Source organism: Budorcas taxicolor, chromosome 15, assembly GCF_023091745.1.
Source record: "Budorcas taxicolor isolate Tak-1 chromosome 15, Takin1.1, whole genome shotgun sequence".
Classification (NCBI taxonomy): Eukaryota; Metazoa; Chordata; class Mammalia; order Artiodactyla; family Bovidae; genus Budorcas; species Budorcas taxicolor.
The window spans coordinates 34,588,081-34,606,211 of record NC_068924.1 but is presented as its reverse complement, the minus strand read 5'-3'; the positions used below and the strand labels follow the sequence as shown (position 1 = coordinate 34,606,211).

General features: G+C 45.0%; 2 protein-coding genes across 2 annotated transcripts; one reads left to right on the top strand and one right to left on the bottom strand.

Moving 5' to 3' along the window:
* Positions 1-2,745: 2,745 nt before the first annotated feature.
* NCR3LG1 (natural killer cell cytotoxicity receptor 3 ligand 1) lies at positions 2,746-17,100 on the top strand. The gene is given in 6 exon segments (XM_052652777.1): positions 2,746-2,981; positions 4,395-4,742; positions 14,015-14,341; positions 15,906-16,041; positions 16,768-16,871; positions 16,874-17,100. Coding segments are annotated over 6 exon segments (1,242 nt in total). The 5' UTR covers positions 2,746-2,881.
* Positions 7,884-9,539, bottom strand: LOC128060377 (eIF5-mimic protein 2-like). Its single transcript, XM_052652778.1, is given in 3 exon segments — positions 7,884-8,354; positions 8,457-9,145; positions 9,147-9,539. Coding segments are annotated over 3 exon segments (1,155 nt in total). The 5' UTR covers positions 9,458-9,539; the 3' UTR covers positions 7,884-8,199.
* Positions 17,101-18,131: the final 1,031 nt, after the last annotated feature.

The following is an 18,131-nucleotide window of genomic DNA, read 5'->3' as shown; positions in this document are numbered from 1 at the left end:
GTCTTTTATTTTGGTGATCTCGCTACTCAGGGAAAAAATTGGTGACTTTTTTAATGAAGAAGGAGAAAATAGTGGACTGACAAATAGCAGTCTCTTTGTCCTCGTATGCATGTCTCTTCTTCAGTGTTTTTATTTCTTGTTGGATGTTTTCTTGAATTTAAATATGGTTCCAAGTTGTATGTGACTTCCAAAAACACATTGGACAGGATGTGTCTTATATAAATGGCCTCAATATTAACCAGCATTTGAGGACCATGTCTCAACATGAGATGTCTAAGAATGTAAGCTCATTTGTTTTATTTATTCATGATAAAACTAACTTATTTATTTATGATAAAACAATAACTTTATTACTAGTAAAAGCTAGGTTTATGAGAAGCTGAGATTTCTTACAATAAACTCCAGAATTATATACAGCCTTATACATCCCATTACAAGCTGTGCTGGACTACCACATAAGAGACAAATCTTTGCAAAAATGGCCCTGCTTGGAGCAGCAGAGAAAGCAAGTTCTCCCAGTGGAAACCTGGTTTCAGAGAGAGAAAGTGGGAGAAAATGGGGCCAGGCTATGTGAGTCAGTCATCAGAAAACCCTTCAGGAAGGCTGAGTGAGGCAAATCCTAGCTGTCAAGAGGAGTTGAGGATGCGCAGCCTCTGCTCTGTCAAAGGGCTCTGAACAAAGTCATTCTCCCCTTTCTTTTCATAATCAGTGGATCCGTGCATAGTATAATATGCCTTATTCTTTTATTTTTATTGGAATATAATTTTTTTTACGATGTTAAACTCATTTGTTTTAGAAACATTTGTGAAGCGTCTGCTGTGTGCTTTGGGGTTGACTAGCAAACAGAAGATATGTTTTCTTGTGTGTTTGCAGGAATTCAAAATATGTGAAATTGGAGAAGATAACATAAGTAGACTTATTTAATGTAAATTTGATTAATCTTTAAATGCTAATAAAAATGGTGAAAGCTGCCAATTTTATTCTGCTTACTTTTTGAGGCAATTTCTCCAATTTTCTACAGGGTGATATGTATATGTCACAACTGTGTGCATTATTTGGGGCAGGTATAGGGATTTATCATACATTTCCATAGAGGATGTTATTTAATGATGTCAGTAATACCAGAATCAAGATTGTTGGGAGAAATAGCAACCTCAGATATGCAGATATACCACTCTAATGGCAAGAAGTAAAGAGGAACTTAAGAGCCTCTTGATGAGGGTGAAAGAGGAGAGTGAAAAAGCTGACTTAAAACTCAACATTGCAGGCGGCGGTCCTAAGATGGCGGAGGAATAGGAAGGGGAGTTCACTTTCTCTCCCACAAATTCACTGAAAGTTCATTTGAACGCTGTGCAAATACCACAGAAAACTTCTGAACGCTGGCGGAGGACACCAGGCACCCAGAAAGGCAGCCCATTGTCTTCAAAAGGAGGTAGGACAAAATATAAAAGATAAAAACAGAGATAAAAGAGTTAGGGATGGAGACCCTCCCGGGGAGGGCGTCATAAAAGAGGAGAAGTTTCCAAACACGAGGACACCCTCTCACAGGCGGGTCTATGGGGAGTTTTGGAAGCTCAGAGGGCATCAGAACCAGGAGGAAAAAATAAATAAATAAAACCCGCAGATTACAGGCCTAACTGCAACTCCCAGCAGAGAAGTAGCACAGACGCTCGCTCGTGTGCGCCACCAGCAAGAGGGGCTGAATAGGGAGGCTCAGGCTGCATTGCTTAGGGTAAGGAGCAGGCCTGAATGCGAGGGCAATCTGAGGGAGCTAACATGAGATAGCAATCCAAACCATGGGATAGCCAGAGAGGAAAAAAAAAAGAGGAAAGAGAGAGAGAGTGAGAACTTTCCCGTGAAAAGCTCTAACATAAGGTACTGCCAGGCCCGCTCACAGAACAAAGGACTGAGCAAACACCAGAGCAGAGCTAGCCGGCTGCTGACCAGCCCATTCCCCACCGGAGGCAGACAGGCGGGTGGGCAACAGCCAGAGCCGGAAGGCAAGGGGTGAACTCGGTCCCAGAGATGGCATCCCCTAGGGAGAAGGCAATGGCACCCCACTCCAGTACTCTTGCCTGGAAAATCCCATGGACGGAGGAGCCTGGTAGGCTGCACTCCATGGGGTCGCTGAGGGTCGGACACCAACCCACTCCAGTGTTCTTGCCTGGAGAATCCCAGGGACGGGGGAGCCTGGTGGGCTGCCGTCTATGGGGTCGCACAGAGTCGGACACAACTGAAGTGACAGCAGCAACAGCAAGTTTATCATGCCACCCTAAGTGGATCTTCCTTAGAGCAGCGCCCGGGGCAATCGGATCCTGCCCGGTTTACAAAGCGATCCTAGAGACAGCTCGCCCGTCCGCCCACCTGTCCGTCGGTCCGCGCGTCCGTCCCTCCGCTCATGCGCACATCCTTCCATCCCTCCGCCCCTCTGCGCGTCTGCCCCTCCGCCCGAACGCGCATCCCTCCTCGCGCTGCCCCTCCGCGCGTGCGCGCATCCCTCCGCCCGTGCGCGCATCCCTCCGCCCCGCCGCCCGTCCGCGAGTCCGCCCCGCCCTGGGAGGTGGAGATTGCCTGTTCCCCGGTCCGCGGCTCCCAGCGGAACCCATTTCCTCGCGCGGCTGGCAGAGGTGCGACTGAGCAGGCGCTCGGCGAAACTTTTCCTTCTTCGTGAACGGAGTGACCAAGACGACATCGCAGAGTTCCGCAGAAGGGGCCCAGAGACCTAAGGAGGTGAACGTGCGCCCTTAGTTAAATACGCCTGTAGTTCGGTCTGGACGCGAGAGAATACACTTTCCACCCACTTCTTAGGCACTGCTCACTCTTAAGAGGAAAAAGGAACAAAGAGGAAGTTCGAGGCCGCCGGTAAAGCTAGGCTACTGCAATGTCGAAGAGGGCTGCTGGACGCGTGCCGTGGGGCTCCGGGTGGCTGCTCTGGGTTCGGTTGTCGGTGTTGGTGCTGGAGCGCTTCCAGCACATCGCAGGTAGGATGCGGGAGAGCAGGAAGGAGGGAGGAGGGGTCGCGGTCGCTAGGCCGTGAGATCGCAGTCGGCTGGGTTCCGTTCAGTTCAGTCGCTCAGTCGTGTCCGACTCTTTGCGATCCCACGCCAGGCCTCCCTGTCCATCACCAACTCCCGGAGTTCACTCAAACTCATGTCCATCGAATCAATGATGCCATCCAGCCATCTCATCCTCTGTCGTCCCCTTCTCCTCCTGCCCTCAATCTTTCCCAGCATCAGGGTCTTTTCCAATGAGTCAGCCCTTCGCGTCAGGTGGCCGAAGTATTGGAGTTTCAGCTTTAGCATCGGTCCTTCCAATGAACACCCCAGGACTGACCTCCCTTAAGATGGACTGGTTGGATCTCCTTGTAGTCCAAGGGACTCTCAAGAGTCTTCTCCAACACCACAGTTCAAAAGCATCAATTCTTCGGCGCTCAGCTTTCTTCACAGTCCAACTCTCACATCCATACAGGACCACTGGAAAAACCATAGCCTTGACTAGACGGACCTTTGTTGGCAAAGTAGTATCTCTGCTTTTCAGTATAGGGGCGTGAATAACCCCCAGGTAGCTTTCGGAAAATGCTGATTTATTTATTGAACAATTACATACTGAATCTCTGCTTTGTGCAGAGTCCCCTCGTGTAGGAGCCGGAGAAGTGTTTCCTCAAGTTTGTGCTCTGGTGTTCTGTAAACTTCTTTCTCCCTTGCATCATGCTAGTTGCTGGAACTGAGGGAAAAAATAAAAAATGTGAAATGAGATTACTCCGGGACTTTCCTGGTTGTCCAGTGATTGAGACTCTACTTGCACTGCAGGAGGCAGGGGTTCAATTTCTGTTGGGAGGGAACTAAGATCCCGCATGCCACCCGTGGTGGCCAAAAACAGAAAACACTCAACAGAAACCTCTTCAACAGGGGAGAAGGAATTGGGCCATGGATCATTCTAGCTGAGAGTCCCTGAAATTCCCTTTAAAAAGAAAAGGAAATAGACTCCACCTGCATGTCTTGACTTCACTGAAGTCTTTACTGAGAGTGCATGGGTGTAACCGAAAGTGGGCTCCATCTGTTGGTCCCTCAAAAGCCAGTGAAGAGGCCAGGTTGGTGGAAAGGAAACTGCTTTATTTTGGATATTGTTGGATTGGCTGGGTGGATGGGGTGGGGGTGGGGTTGGTTGGGGGAAGGAAAAAACAAAGTTCCAGGATTTTATGTGGGTTAATGAGGGGCCATGAACTAAGGGGTTTTGTATCTGAGGATGTCCCCCTGGACCTGCCACCCCTCTGGACCTGTCCCTCCCCCTCCAAAAAAAAAGGGGAAGATGTTTCCAATCACATGATTGTGTTTTAGAGTACCAGGACTATGTTTCTTTCAAGGGTCTTCCATAACCTTCTCTTGTTGCCACAGGTTTACTGCAAGTGGAGATGGCAGGGAGGACTCAGATGGTTTTCTTGAATGAAAATGTGACTATCATTTGCAAGATCGCTGGTTCAGCACAGCTGGACATCAAAAGTATGGGTATCACCTGGTTTCAGAAGAGTCAAAAGTCTGAAACCTACACCAAACTGTTTGAGTATTTCGGGAACCACAGGGAGGCATCCCAACGTGGAGCCTGTGTGTCTCTACGGAGTCTGGAGATGGGAGATGCCTCACTGCAGCTGCCTGGTGTCCGGCTGGAGGATGCAGGGGAGTACCGCTGTGAGCTGGTGGTTACTCCTCAGAAGGCTCAGGGGACTGTCTGGCTGGAGGTTGTAGGTGAGTGTCTGAGGGCAGTGCCCTGTGATTCTCATGGTGATGGGGCTTGCGGTGGAGATGTGGGTGGGCTGAGTGGAGCAGAGGTTTAGAGCATGGGCCTAGGAGTCAAATAGGCATAGGTTTGAGTCCAGGACTTCCATGGACTTCTAAACAACTTTGGGCAAGTTTTTAATCACGCTGAAACTCTAAACACATGTAATAGTATTTTTTCTGAGAATTGATTATAGGAAAGTGGCTCGGAAAAATGCAGGTAAGATAGCTGGTAAGAAGCTGTTGTGCAGCACAGGGAGCTCAGCTCAGTGTTCTGAGATGCCCTAGAAGGGTGGAATGGGGGTGTGGGATGAAGGGGCTCAAGAGGGAGGGAATAGATGTGTACTTAGAGCTGATTCACACTGTTACACAGCAGAAATTAACATTGTAAAGCAATTATACTCCAATTAAAAAAATTTTTTAAATGCAGGTAAAATGCTCAGAATAGAGCTTGGTCCATTTAAAGTAGCAGTAAAAGATACTCACAGTAATTAAATAATTTCCCTGGTATGTCTAGAGTTAGCCTTCACTGAAGAGATACCTCTGAAAGGTAGCTGGGGAAGGAGAGAGATTGCACTCTGGTTTCATGGGTCTGAATCCTATTCTGTCTGACTTTGCTGCTTCCAAACTGAGTGACTGGTCAGCCATTTAATATCTTTGCCTGTGAATTTTCCCACTCAAAATGAGGTAACAAGTCTTACCTGCCTCACAGTGTTCTGAGGATTACATAAGATCATGTATGAAAATGCTCGGCCAGTGCTGTTTTAAGGCAGGTGCTCAGTCAAGACTTAACAACAGCAACGTTCTTCCCTAAACACCTTTTTGAACTCCTCTTTCTGCTATTATAAGTAGGTTGGATTCTCTGTGGATGCGCTTGGGGCTGCCATAACAAAACACTACTGACTGGGTGGCTTATACAACAGAAATTAATCTTCGCACAATTCTGGAGTCTAGAAGTCTGAGGTCAAGGTGACAGCAGGGTTGGTTTCTTCCGAGGCCTCTTTCTTTGGCTTGTAGCTGGTTGTCTTTTTCCTGTGCTTGTGCATCCTAATCTTCTAAAAAGACATGAGTCAGATTAGGGGTCAACCTAATGATCTCTTTTAACTTACCAACAACCTCAGTAAAAACCCTATGTCTCAGCTTTTGCTTGTCTGTAAAGCTTTTGATTTCTCCTTCATATTTGAATGAGATCCTTGCTGGGTACAGTAATCTGGGTTGTAGGTTTTTCTCTTTCGTCACTTTAAGGATGTCCTGCCATTCCCTTCTAGCCTGAAGAGTTTCTATTGAAAGATCAGCTGTTATCCTTATGGGAATCCCCTTGTGTGTTGTTTGTTGCTTTTCCCCTGCTGCTTTTAATATTTGCTCTTTGCGTTTGATCTTCGTTAACTTGATTAATATGTGTCTTGGGGTGTTTCACCTTGGCTTTATCCTGTTTGGGACGCTCTGGGTTTCTTGGACTTGGATGGCTATTTCCTTCCCCAGTTTAGGGAAGCTTTCAACTATTACCTCCTCAAGTATTTTCTCTTGGCCTTTTCTTTTTGTCTTCTTCTGGGACTCCTATGATTTGAATGTTGGGGTATTTAACATTGTTCCAGAGGTCTCTCATGTTGTCCTCATTTCTTTTAATTCTTTTTTCTTTTTTCCTCTCTGCTTCATTTATTTCCACCTTTCTATCTTCCACCTCATTTATCCTATCTTCTGCCTCAGTTATTCTACTGTTGGTTTCCTCCAGAGTGCTTTTGATCTCAGTTATTGCATTATTCACTATTGATTGACTCTTTTTTATATCTTCTAAGTCCTTGTTAAACTTTTCTTGCATATTCTCAATCCTTGTCTCCAGTCTATTTATCTGTACCTCCATTTTTGTTTTTGAGATTTTGGATCATCTTTACTATCATTATTCTGAATTCTTTTTCAGGTAGACCCCCTGTCTCCTCCTCTTTTGTTTGGTTTGCTGAGCATTTATTATGTTCCTTTACCTGCTGAATATTTCTCTGGCTTTTCATCTTGCTTAGATTGCTGTGTTTGGGGTGGCCTTTCTGTATGCTGAACGTTTGTGGTTCCTTTTTATTGTGGAGGGTCCTCCCTGAGGGTGGGGCTGGACGAGTGGCTTGTCAAGGTTTCCTGGTTAGGGAAGCTTTCGTCGATGTTCTGGTGGGTGGAGCTGGATCTCTTCTCTCTGGAGAGTGCAATGACATGTCCAGTAGTGAGTTTTGAGGTGTCTGTGCGTTTGGTGTGACTTTTGGCCACCTGTTTTTTTGTGCTCAGGGTTATTTTTTTGTTTTGTTGGAGAATTTTCTTGGTATGTCTTGCTCTGAAACTTGTTGGCTCTAGGGTGGAGCTTGGTTTCAGTGTAGGTATGGAGGCTTTTGGATGAGCTCTTGTCGATTAATGTTCCCTGGAGTCAGGAGTTTTCTGGTGTTCTCAAGTTTTGGATTTAAGCCTCCTGCCTCTGGCTTTCAGTCTTATTCTTACAGTAGCCTCAAGACTTCTCCATCCATACAGCACCGATGATAAACATCTAGGTTAATGTGAGAAGATTCTCCACCGTGGGGGATACCCAGAGAGGTTCACAGAGTTACATGAAGGAGAGAAGAGGGAGGAGGGAGATAGAGGAGACCAGGAGGAGAAGAGGGGGTATCAAAAGGGGAGAGAGCAAGCTAGCCAGTAATCAAGTCCCTATTTGCTCTCCACAGTCTGGAACACTCAGAGAGGTTCATGGAGTTACACAGAGAAGAGAAGAGGGAGGAAGGAGACAGAGGTGACCAGGAGGAGAGGAGAGGGAGTCAAAAGGAGAGACCAATCTGTCTGTGATCAGTTCCCTAAGTGTTCTCCACAGCCGGAAACACCCAAAGAGATTCACAGCGTTAACTAGAGAAGAGAAGGGGGAGGGAGGAGATAGAGGTGACCTGGGGAGGAAAAGGAGAGTCAAAAGGGGAGAGAGCAATCAAGCCAGTAATCACACGCCTAAGTAAAAATGGGAACTGAAGATTAGATTCCTTTTTTTTTTTTTTTTTTACTTTTACAGTTTAATTTGCAAACAATTTTTATAACAAATTATTTTTAACCAAATCATATCTTGAAAACTGTTTATATAGAAAACCCAGGGAATAAAGTGAACTGTTCATTGTGGAAGGCCTTAAATTACATTATTACAGTAGAAAATACAGGAGGTAGAAGATAACTGAAAAGACTAATGCAACATCAGATTCAAATCTATAGCTCCTGTAGCTACCTAAAACATGGTTTTAGAAACTAAATCCAACATTTCCAGTAACCATAGAAACAGTTAAAATAAAATTTGCCATGAAAGCCCTTATATCATGCTTGATATAGGGAGGTAGGAAGATGTAAGAACCAGGACACATGAGACATGACATTTTATCTACAACTCCTGTTTGCTTTACTGACGGTGTAGTTTCAAAATTCAGTCACCTTCTTCAGCTTCAGACTCAGATTCCTCTTCAGCATTTTTGAGCCACTCTACAAACTTTTTCATTTGCTCAAGGAAGACACTCTTCCCCTTGGCAACGTGTGCATCTTTATACCATTTTAGAATGGGTTCTTCACTCAGAACTTCAGCTTTATAAAAAAGCACCACTATTTTCTGGAAGGCTTTCATGAAATGAATGTTGTCATAGCAGTACTCCTGAATCTTCAGTAACAGAGTCAGCTCAGACTGACCTTGAGTTGTAAAGGCAGCAAGTAGAGGGCTATATTGCTTCAAGTGCTTGATGGCTTGCTCTGCCACAAGCTCCTCTTTTTTGTTCCATTCCACAGTGCTCATTACGCTGGACCATACTATTCCAATGACAACGGGTTCTGGGATGTTGTTTTTTTTCATTTCTTCCTTGACATACAAAATTATATCCTTAAATGGATCACCACGGGACATCTGTTCTTGAAGTTCTTTCTGGAGTTCCTCACGAGCTCCTATGGTTTGCTGATTCTGAACATATTCTGAAAGCTCCTTCAAGCCTGCCTCAGTAAAATACTTCGTGAAGTGTTCAACGCTTTGTTTATTGGCAGGAAAAAGTTCCATCAGTCTGTTATCCATGCTCACTTTCCGAAGACTTGCAGCTACTGCATTGATATCTTTTTCATTTATCCATGATTTAAAGAGCTTTACAGCAAAAGCTGCTGAAACCCCTTCTTTAACCAAATTCTCATTGTAAAGGCTATTAAGAATGGATGCATTAAGTGTTCCATTAGCCAGAAGAACACCAGTCAACATAGCCAGCTTGTTCCTTTCCGACTCTGAAAAACCCTTTAAGAACAGCAGCAGCTTTTTAACTTCATCTTCAAAACCTTTCTCCAGGTATTTGTAGCGCCTGATTAACTTGTTAAAAACCTGAGCAAATGCTTGCATGGTCTAGGTCTTCTTGTGCTGCAAACACACAGACATCTGTACGCATCATGTCATCTGCCAGTGTACCACCTGGGGCCAGCATTCCGCCAGCCACCAGAATGTCAAAGAGTGTTTCTGCATATCGTCGGTAATCAAGTTTTGCTCCAGAAGCATCAAGAAACTTTGCTACTGCTTCCAAATCAGTACCAGTTTCAGTTAAGCCTTGAATAATGCAGTCTTGAAACTGAGTAGGGTCAAACCTCTCTTTTTCATCTCTTTTTCTGGTTTTAAAACGCTGGCCTGATAGCGTTGGCTTTTGCTGCTTTTGATTATTCATAAAAGACACCCGAATTTAAGGCGATGAGAAAAGAGCCAGAAACCCCGGAGGTGGCAGCAACTGCGGCGGTGTCTCCTCTGCTACCGGAACTAACGCCTGAAGATTAGATTCTTAAAGGTACAAAATTGATAACAAATACCAAAAAGCAAATATTAAAAATCTAGAAGTTAGACTCTCAAAAATACAATTATTAAAAATATAAAACAAAATCACAAAAATTATAAAAAATATATATGAAATTTGCTTTAAAATAGGGTCCTTTTTTGCAAGGTAATAATAGATTATAAAAATGAAAATTAAAGGAGTAATAAAGAACTTATAAAAATTAAAAAATGATAATAGTAAAATATATCTAGGAATTTCTCTGGAGCTGTTGAGGGCAGTGTGGGGTCAGTTCAGTTTCAGATAGTTCCTTGTTCCAGCTTATACTTCTCAAGGTTTATAGGCCCCTTCCAATGCTTAGTCAATGCTCACTACAGCGTTTTAATGTGTTACACCTGTCACTTCCAAAGCGGTTCCCTCTTCTTTGTTTATTTTGGCTTCTTCTGTTTGCAAGTCTCTTTAGTGTCTAATTTCTGCCCTGACATGGGTGAAGGTGGTCACTTATTTAGGCTCACTTGTTCAGTTGTGCTGTGGGGAGGAACACTGGAAACAAATGTCACTGGCGTGTGTGGGGAGTGCTCGCAGTGTATGGACCACACTGGGTTTGCCCCAGCTCACGGCGCATGTGCTTATATGACCCAGCAGTCCCACTGCTGGGCATACACATTGAGGAAACCAGAATTGAAAGAGACACGTGTGCCCCAATGTTCATCGCAGCACTGTTTACAATAGCCAGGACATGGAAGCAACCTAGATGCCCATCAGCAGACGAATGGATAAGAATGCTGTGGTACATATACACAATGGAATATTACTCAGCTATTAAAAAGAATGCATTTCAGCCAGTTCTAATGAGATGGATGAAATGAGCCTATTATACAGAGTGAAGTAAGTCAGAAAGAAAAATACCAGTACAGTATATTAACGCATATATATGGAATTTAGAAAGATGGTAACAATGACCCTATATGCGAGACATCAAAAGAGACAGAGCTGTAAAGAGCGGACTTTTGGATTCTGGGACAAGGCGAGGGTGGGATGATTTGAGAGAATAGCATTGAAATAGGTATATTACCACATGTGAAATAGATCGCCAGTCCAGGTTTGATGCATGAGACAAGGTGCTCAGGGCCGGTGCACTGGGATGAACCTGAGGGATGGAATGGGGAGGGAGGTTGGAGGGGGGTTTAGGATGGGAAACACATGTACACCCATGGCTGATTCATGTCATTGTATGGCAAAAACCACTACAATATTGTAAAGTAATTAGCCTCCAATTAATTAAAAAAAAAAAACTCTATCTCTAAATATAGTCACAGTCTGAGGGAATAGATTTAGAACTTCAACATATGAATTTGGGAGGGGGTACAATTCAGTATAACTGGAGGGCAGTATCTGTGAGCCCTCCACAATTTCACTGAAGACTTGGAATGTTTTGTACATATCAATTTTGGAGGTAGGGATGTATATTAGAATTCCTCTGCAACTGATAGCCTAAAATAAAAGGTTTTTTTTTGTCTTTCAAAAATTAAATAAATAAATAGACTTTATTTTTTTAGAAGAGGTTTAGATTTATGGAGAAATTGCAAAGATAGTACAGAGTTCCCATATTACTCTTGCCTCCGCACCCCACTTGCCCTATTAACATCTTGCATTTATGCTGTATTTTTATAATTAATGAACCAATATTGATACATTATTATTTATTAAAGTCCATAGTTTATTCGCTTGTAGCTCAGTCGGTAAAGAATCTACCTGCAGTGTGGGAGACCTGGGTTGGATCCCTGGGTCGGGAAGATCCGCTGGAGAAGGAAATGGCAACCCACTCCAGTATCCTTGCCTGGAATATCTCATGGACACAGGAGCCTGGTGGGCTGCAGTCCATGGGGTCGGAAAGAGTAGGGCACGACTGAGTGACTAACACTTACTTACGTAGTTTATTCAGATTTCCTTAGTTTTTTCCTCCTGATAATTTTCTTTGCTCTGAAGGCTACTATTTTTTCAAAAATAGTTTTATTTAATTATTTGTTTTTGGCTGTGCTTGGTCTTCATCGCTCCACGGACTTCTCTCTAGTTGTGGCAAATAGGGGATGCCTCTCATTACAGTGTCCTCTCAGTGTGGAGCATGGGCTCTAGGGCACATGTGCCTAATCATTATTTAAAAGTCCCTATCTAATAATTCCAAAATCTGTGTCATACCAGAGTTTGGGTCTGATGCTTGCTTTGTCTTTTCATACTTTTTGGCATGCCTTGTAATTTTTTGTTGAAAACTAGATCTTACGTATCAGATAATAGGAACTGAGGTGAATAGGCTTTTGGTATGAGGATCTGGGTTTCTTTGGCTAGGAGTTGCACTCTGTTTAATGTTAATGCTATGCCTGTCAGAGACTTCAGTTCCTTCTGGTGTCTTCCTCCCGCCCCTTGCCTTGTTTTCTTTGAGTTTCCTCATGAACTCCTTCTGAAATCGAGCCTGTGTTTAACAGCTCTCTCAGTTGTAATCTGCTGTTATCATTCTAGGGCTCTGTTGATGTAGTGGTACGGTGTCATAGAGGGGAAGCTGTTTATAATTTTCTGATGAACTCTCATTCTTTGAGTTGCCTGAGCCCCTAGACTGTCTCACCTTCACAAGTGTTTCTAGGTGAGACAGGAAGGCTAGAGGGGGCTGGAGCTGGCTAAACATCACTATCCCAGGTCAGATAAGTTGAAGTGAAGTTGAAGTCGCTCAGTCATGTCCGACTCTTTGCGACCCCATGGACTTCTCCGTCCATGGGATTCTCCAGGCAAGAATACTGGAGTGGATTGCCATTTCCTTCTCCAGAGGATCTTCCCAACCCAGGGATCGAACCCGGGTCTCCCGCATTGGAGGCAGACGCTTTAACCTCTGAGCCACCAGGGAAGCCAGATAAGACTTTGGCAAATTCTTTTCCCTTGAGAGCATCCTTTATTGTGGAGAATGCACTGGGTGTGTGTGTGTGTATATGTGTATATATATATATATTTAATTTTATTTAATTATTTAGTTCTGACTGCTCTGGGTCTTTGTTGCTGTGCACCGGCTTTCCCTAGTTGCAGCAAGTAGGCACTACTCCCAGGCTGTGGTGTGTGGGCTGCTTATTACGGCGGCTTCTCTCACTGCAGAACACAGGCTCCAGGGCGCACAGGCTGCAGTAGTTGTGGAACATGGGCTTAGTTGCTCTGCAGCACGTGGAATCTTCCCAGACCAAGGATCAAGCCTGTGTCCCCTACATTGGCAGGTGGATTCTTAAACCCTGGACCAGCAGGGAGTCCTGGGTATATTTTGAAATAGTTACCTTTCTTTTCTTCCCTGCTCAAAACAAGAGGGGATTTTTCTTGGATCTTCACAGTGAGAGCCTGGTGCGATTCTTGGAGGTACAACTCATGAAAGTGTGTGGCCCCCTCTAAGGCTGGGCCTCTAGGAGATTATTACTCTCAACCTAGTCCACACGTATCCTTTAGCATTTTGTCAGAGTTAGTGCTTATGTATGTCAACCAGTTTATTGCTCTAGTACGTTCTGCTTAAGGTTTTATGATCTTGGCTGTGATTCTCTCAATCTGCCTGTGTGTGTCTCTGGTTTACAGGGTGGTGGTTTGCCCTGTCACCTCGATTCTTCGATGAATCTAAAGAAAGCCGTGGATTTTCAGTTTGTTCAGCTCAGCTTTCTTTCCTGTTCCAAGGGTAGAAATGATGACTTTCAAGATCTTTACATGTGAGAGGGGAAGCCAGAGGTCAGTAGTGCTTTTAAGAAGGCGGCTTATTTTCCTTTCACAAAAATGTAGCCAACCCAGGGCAGATATGGCAGTGCTCTGATCATCTGGGACCCAGGATCCTTTTATCTTGTCACTTTGCTGTCCTCAACCTGCATTTCCACCTTGTGTTTAGAAACAGCTTCTCTCTCCCCAGCCATGACATACTATTCCAGCCATTCTGTAGAAAGAAGGAAGGGGAGGGGGAGAGACATTGTTCTTTTCTTTAAGATACCCTTGTTATTTCAGGATACTTCTTAGAAGTTGCTCTCACCACTTCTGATTACAATCAGACTTTCAGACCCTTAGGTCACATGACTATACCCAGCTGCAGAGGAGGGTGGGAGAAGCAGGTTTAACTTGGAGGTGTCATGGAAGAATGGAGACTGGCAGCAATTAGCAGCCTCTGCCCACATCAGTGTTTATTCCAAGGGATTCTTCAGATTCCCAAAGGTATCTATGACACAGAGGGGCTTAAGAAACTCTGCTTTATAAAACTGCCTGAGATTCGGGGTCACAGCATATCAGTACCCCGCTGGCACTGGGACCAACGTACCCAGAACACTTAGTCTAAGCAGAATACCATTCAGTTTACTTCGCTTTCCTGAAGGCTTGCCATGGGTCTGACATTGAGCTGATGATAAGCAAATCTCTACCTACCCTCAAAGAATGATTTCTCTCCCCTGGCAGCTCAGCCAGTCAGCAACTTGTCTGAACAAGTCATGGTGAAAGATAGCGGGGACAAACATATTTTATGTACATCAAGTGGGTTCTACCCAGAGCATATTAACATCACGTGGAAAAAGTGGACCCAGAATGATCCCCACTTCCGGGAATTTTCTAAGAACATCACCACTGACCACATGGTCAAGAATGAGGATGGTACATTTAATATCACTAGCCACCTGAGGCTGAAGCCATCTCTGGAAGACAATGGGACCATCTATCAGTGTGTGGTATGGCATGTATCCTTGCCCACAATCCAGAGTTTCAACTTCCGCTTGATTCTACATCCAGGTAAGCATCTTCCTGGACATCTCCCTTACTCTTCCTCTTGAGGGGAGTATCATATAAACTTTGGTTATATAGAGAAGGGGAGAAAGATTGGTCTGATTTAGCTCAGCCCGAGTCGACAGTCCAGATTAGGTCCCTAAGCCAGGACAGATGGTCCCCTAGGTGGACAGATGGTCCCCTAGGTGACGTGGCCTCTATGCTCATGGCTCTGGTCCTAGGTGGGGATGACCCTGTTGTTCCACTGCATCTGCATAGAGCTGAGAGAGGTAATGAAAGCAGAGGCTGACTGGTGGCCCTGAGGGATGTGGTCTGGGTGTGCCAGGTGGGGCTTGAGATGATCCTGAAGGGAGAGAAAAATTGTTCTTGGAAGTAAAGACCAGGGATTGTGTGGGTAGTGTTTGCACAGATGTGTTTAGGGTACCTCAGAAACAGGGGACTATGAAATTGAAATATGCTTTGTGTGTTTGGTATCAGGGATTTGTCTGGGCTGGGTGATATATATACATATATCTTGGCCCATTGCTGTTGGTTAGTCGCTAAGTTGTATCCAACTCCTTGTGACCCCATGCACTGTAACTCGCCAGGCTCTTCTGTCCGTGGGATTTCCTAGGTAAGAATATGGAAGTAGGTTGGCAGGCAGATTCTTTATTATCACCAGTCACCAGGTAAGCCCTGTTAGCCCATATGGACTGCTGTAACAAATTGCCACAGACTAGGTGGCTTATAAGAGCCTCCTCAGGTGGTACAGTGGTAAAGAATCCACCTGCCAAAGAAGGAGATGTGGGTTCAATCCCTGGGTTGGGGAGATCCCCTGGAGAAGGAAATGGCAACCCACTTCAGTATTTTTCCCTAGGAAATCCCATGGGCAAGAAGAGCCTGACAGGCTACAGTGCATGGGATTGCAAAGAGTCAGCCGTGACTGGAGTGCTCAGCATGACTGAGCACGCACACGCATGCATGCAGGCGGCTTATAAGCAACAGAACTTCACTTCTCACAGTTCTGGAGGCTGGAGTCCCAAGATTAGTGGCCAGCATGGTTGGGTGAGAGCCCTTTGGCAGGTTTCAGACTTCTCATCCTGTCCTCAGAAGGTGGAAGGTGTGAGGGATCTCTCAGGGTCCTCCTTTATAGGGCACTGATCTCACTCCTGAGGGCCCCACCCTCATGACCTAATCACCTCCCCAAAGCCCTGTCTCCTAATGCTGTCATGCTGGGCATTAAGATTTCAGCATTCAGATTTTGAGGGGAGAGTGACATCCCGTCTCTAGCAGTATACAGGTGATACGGGATGGTATAGTGGTGTGGAAGCTTTAAACATGTGCACAGCATGTGCATACCGTATGTGGTGTTTGATATTGCTGTATTTCTGATAAGTGCCAAACAGACTGTTTGACGTCTGGAAGTGTAAGTGATAGGATAGAGGAGGGCAAAGACATGTGGCAGAAGGTTGGTGGTACTGTCTCTGACAGAAGATGACATGCAACCACACAGAGCCTAGAAGCAGCCATGTGGTCTCTTTGGCCCCTGCCAGTAGGCTTCCTCTTAACGTTTTCTTCCTTCTTTCTGCAGAATCTGAGAAGAAAACTGACTGGTTCTATATTGGAATGGGTGTATTAATCATTGGACTGATCATATTAATCATTGGACTGATCATACTTTTTTTTTGTTTTTTTTCTTAAGAAAAGGTAAGGGGCTCCAAAGCAAAGTTTAGCCTTGTGTTTTGGAGTAGGCTCTGGGAGTTCAGAATTCGTGGCCAGCGCATGGTGTTGGAGAGCCCTCAGGACTGATGCTGGGGTGTTCTAAGTATGTTTATGATGTATGGCTCTTTTTGATGTGTTGGGGACGAACTGTCTCATCTGGTCTCCATGTAGTGGCCTGGGACTCTGGGAAGATGCACTGTAAAGCCCCTCTGTCTCCTCCTGATGAACCAGCTCACTGAATCAGGCCTGACCTCGTTGTTCACACCAGGCCCGTGAATGATATATGAGCTGCAGTATTGCTGTCGCATATAGAGTCCTTGGCTCAGAGAGGGGATTTCCTACCCCACCATTTCCGCATGTCTTGTTAATAACTCAATGGGATAACTTACCACCCAAATTATACTGGTTTAACTAAGAATTTCCAACCCTAGTGAGGGTGTTTCCAATCTAAAACATGTTTCCAAACATGTTATTCCCTATGGTCCAAATAGCAAATAAAACAACTCAAACTGTGGTTGAGGCCAGTTTAAATGCATTAGTTAAATGCTTTTGGGTAATAAAACTGCCCCCAACTATTTACAGGCCTGCCAATGCAGAATCTGTGCAATAGCTAGTATATCTCATTATAAACGCTTTTGGAAAAGCAGACCAATCCATTCATCAAGAAAAAAGGCTGTTTGTCTAAAGCTGGCCAACTGATTCATAGGATTTACTCTCCTGATTTAACCTAGGTCAGGAAAATGCTGGAAATGGTGCCTGCAGGAGGATGAGGAGAGAGGGTCTGTGCTCATGTTGTCCAGCTCTATAGACTGCCAGGCTCCTCTGTCCATGGAATTTCCAAGCAAGAACACTGGAATGGGTTGCCATTTCCTTCTCCAGGGGCCCTTCCCAACTCAGAGATCGAACCCAAGTCTCCTGCATTCCAGGTGGATTCTTTACTGCTTGAGCCACTGGGGAAGCTGGAGGGTGAGAGACACTGTAATCAGAGACTTCTGGAGGATAAGAGACCCTCGAAGCTGGAACTGGATCAGATGACCGCTTCCTCAATGCATCAGCAAATCTAGCTAAGATCATCAGTGCCAACAGAGCTGACTCTTGAGTGCATGAGACTTATTTTTCAAAGCCACTTGAAAAATAAAGCAATAGAGTGGCTTGTTTCACAGCGAACGCTGACTGATACAGCTCTTCTGGAAGCTGGATTTTAATCCAAAAGCATGGTTGCCATGGAGATGTGCTGCTGAGACCCCCTTCAAGAGAGAGGCTGCTGTGAAGAGGGTACTTAGCGACCATGTTCCAGCTATGGCATCTCAGGCATCTGCTATAGTTTTCAAGCTTACTTGAAAGCTAATGCGATGTTCTCCCTCACTTATCCCTTCTGCCTCCCTTCACAGATAGCGGACCTGTATCAAAGTTTCAGTCAGAACTGTGCTTATTTCCCTCTGATTTCAGTTCAGTTCAGTCGCTCAGTCGTGTCTGACTCTTTGCAACCCCATGAATCTCAGCACACCAGGCCTCCCTGTCCATCACCAGCTCCCGGAGTTCACTCAAACTCACGTCCATCAAGTCAGTGATGCCATCCAGCCATCTCATCCTCTGTTGTCCCCTTCTCCTCCTGCCCTCAATCCCTCCCAGCATCAGTCTTTTCCAATGAGTCAACTCTTCTCATGAGGTGGCCAAAGTACTGGAGTTTCCTGTATTTATTGATCTTCCCTTCCCCAATAACAATGGCATAATGAGAAAAACTGGAATTGGTCAAGTGAAGTAAGAGTACGTAGAAGCAGGGTTCTGTAATGAATTGTGCAGTTGCATATGCACTTGGTATCACTGCTTCAATTATTGACATCAGTGCCTGGAAGAACCTAAGGACTGTGGAAAGACAGAAGTTTACACTTCTGTACCTAAGGTGGCCAGTTTAGGTGGCCTGCCTTTCACATCACTCCAGAGTGGAAATAGAGTAGGGTGTAGGTAGATGAAGATATACAATGCCCCACCAGGTGTACCTGGCAGAGAGGATGCCAATTGTAGGGAAAGAGCAATTGGCGGTGGCAGTAGTCAGGCTCTCTCGGTCCACAGCCTCTCACTCTTGCCCCACGTT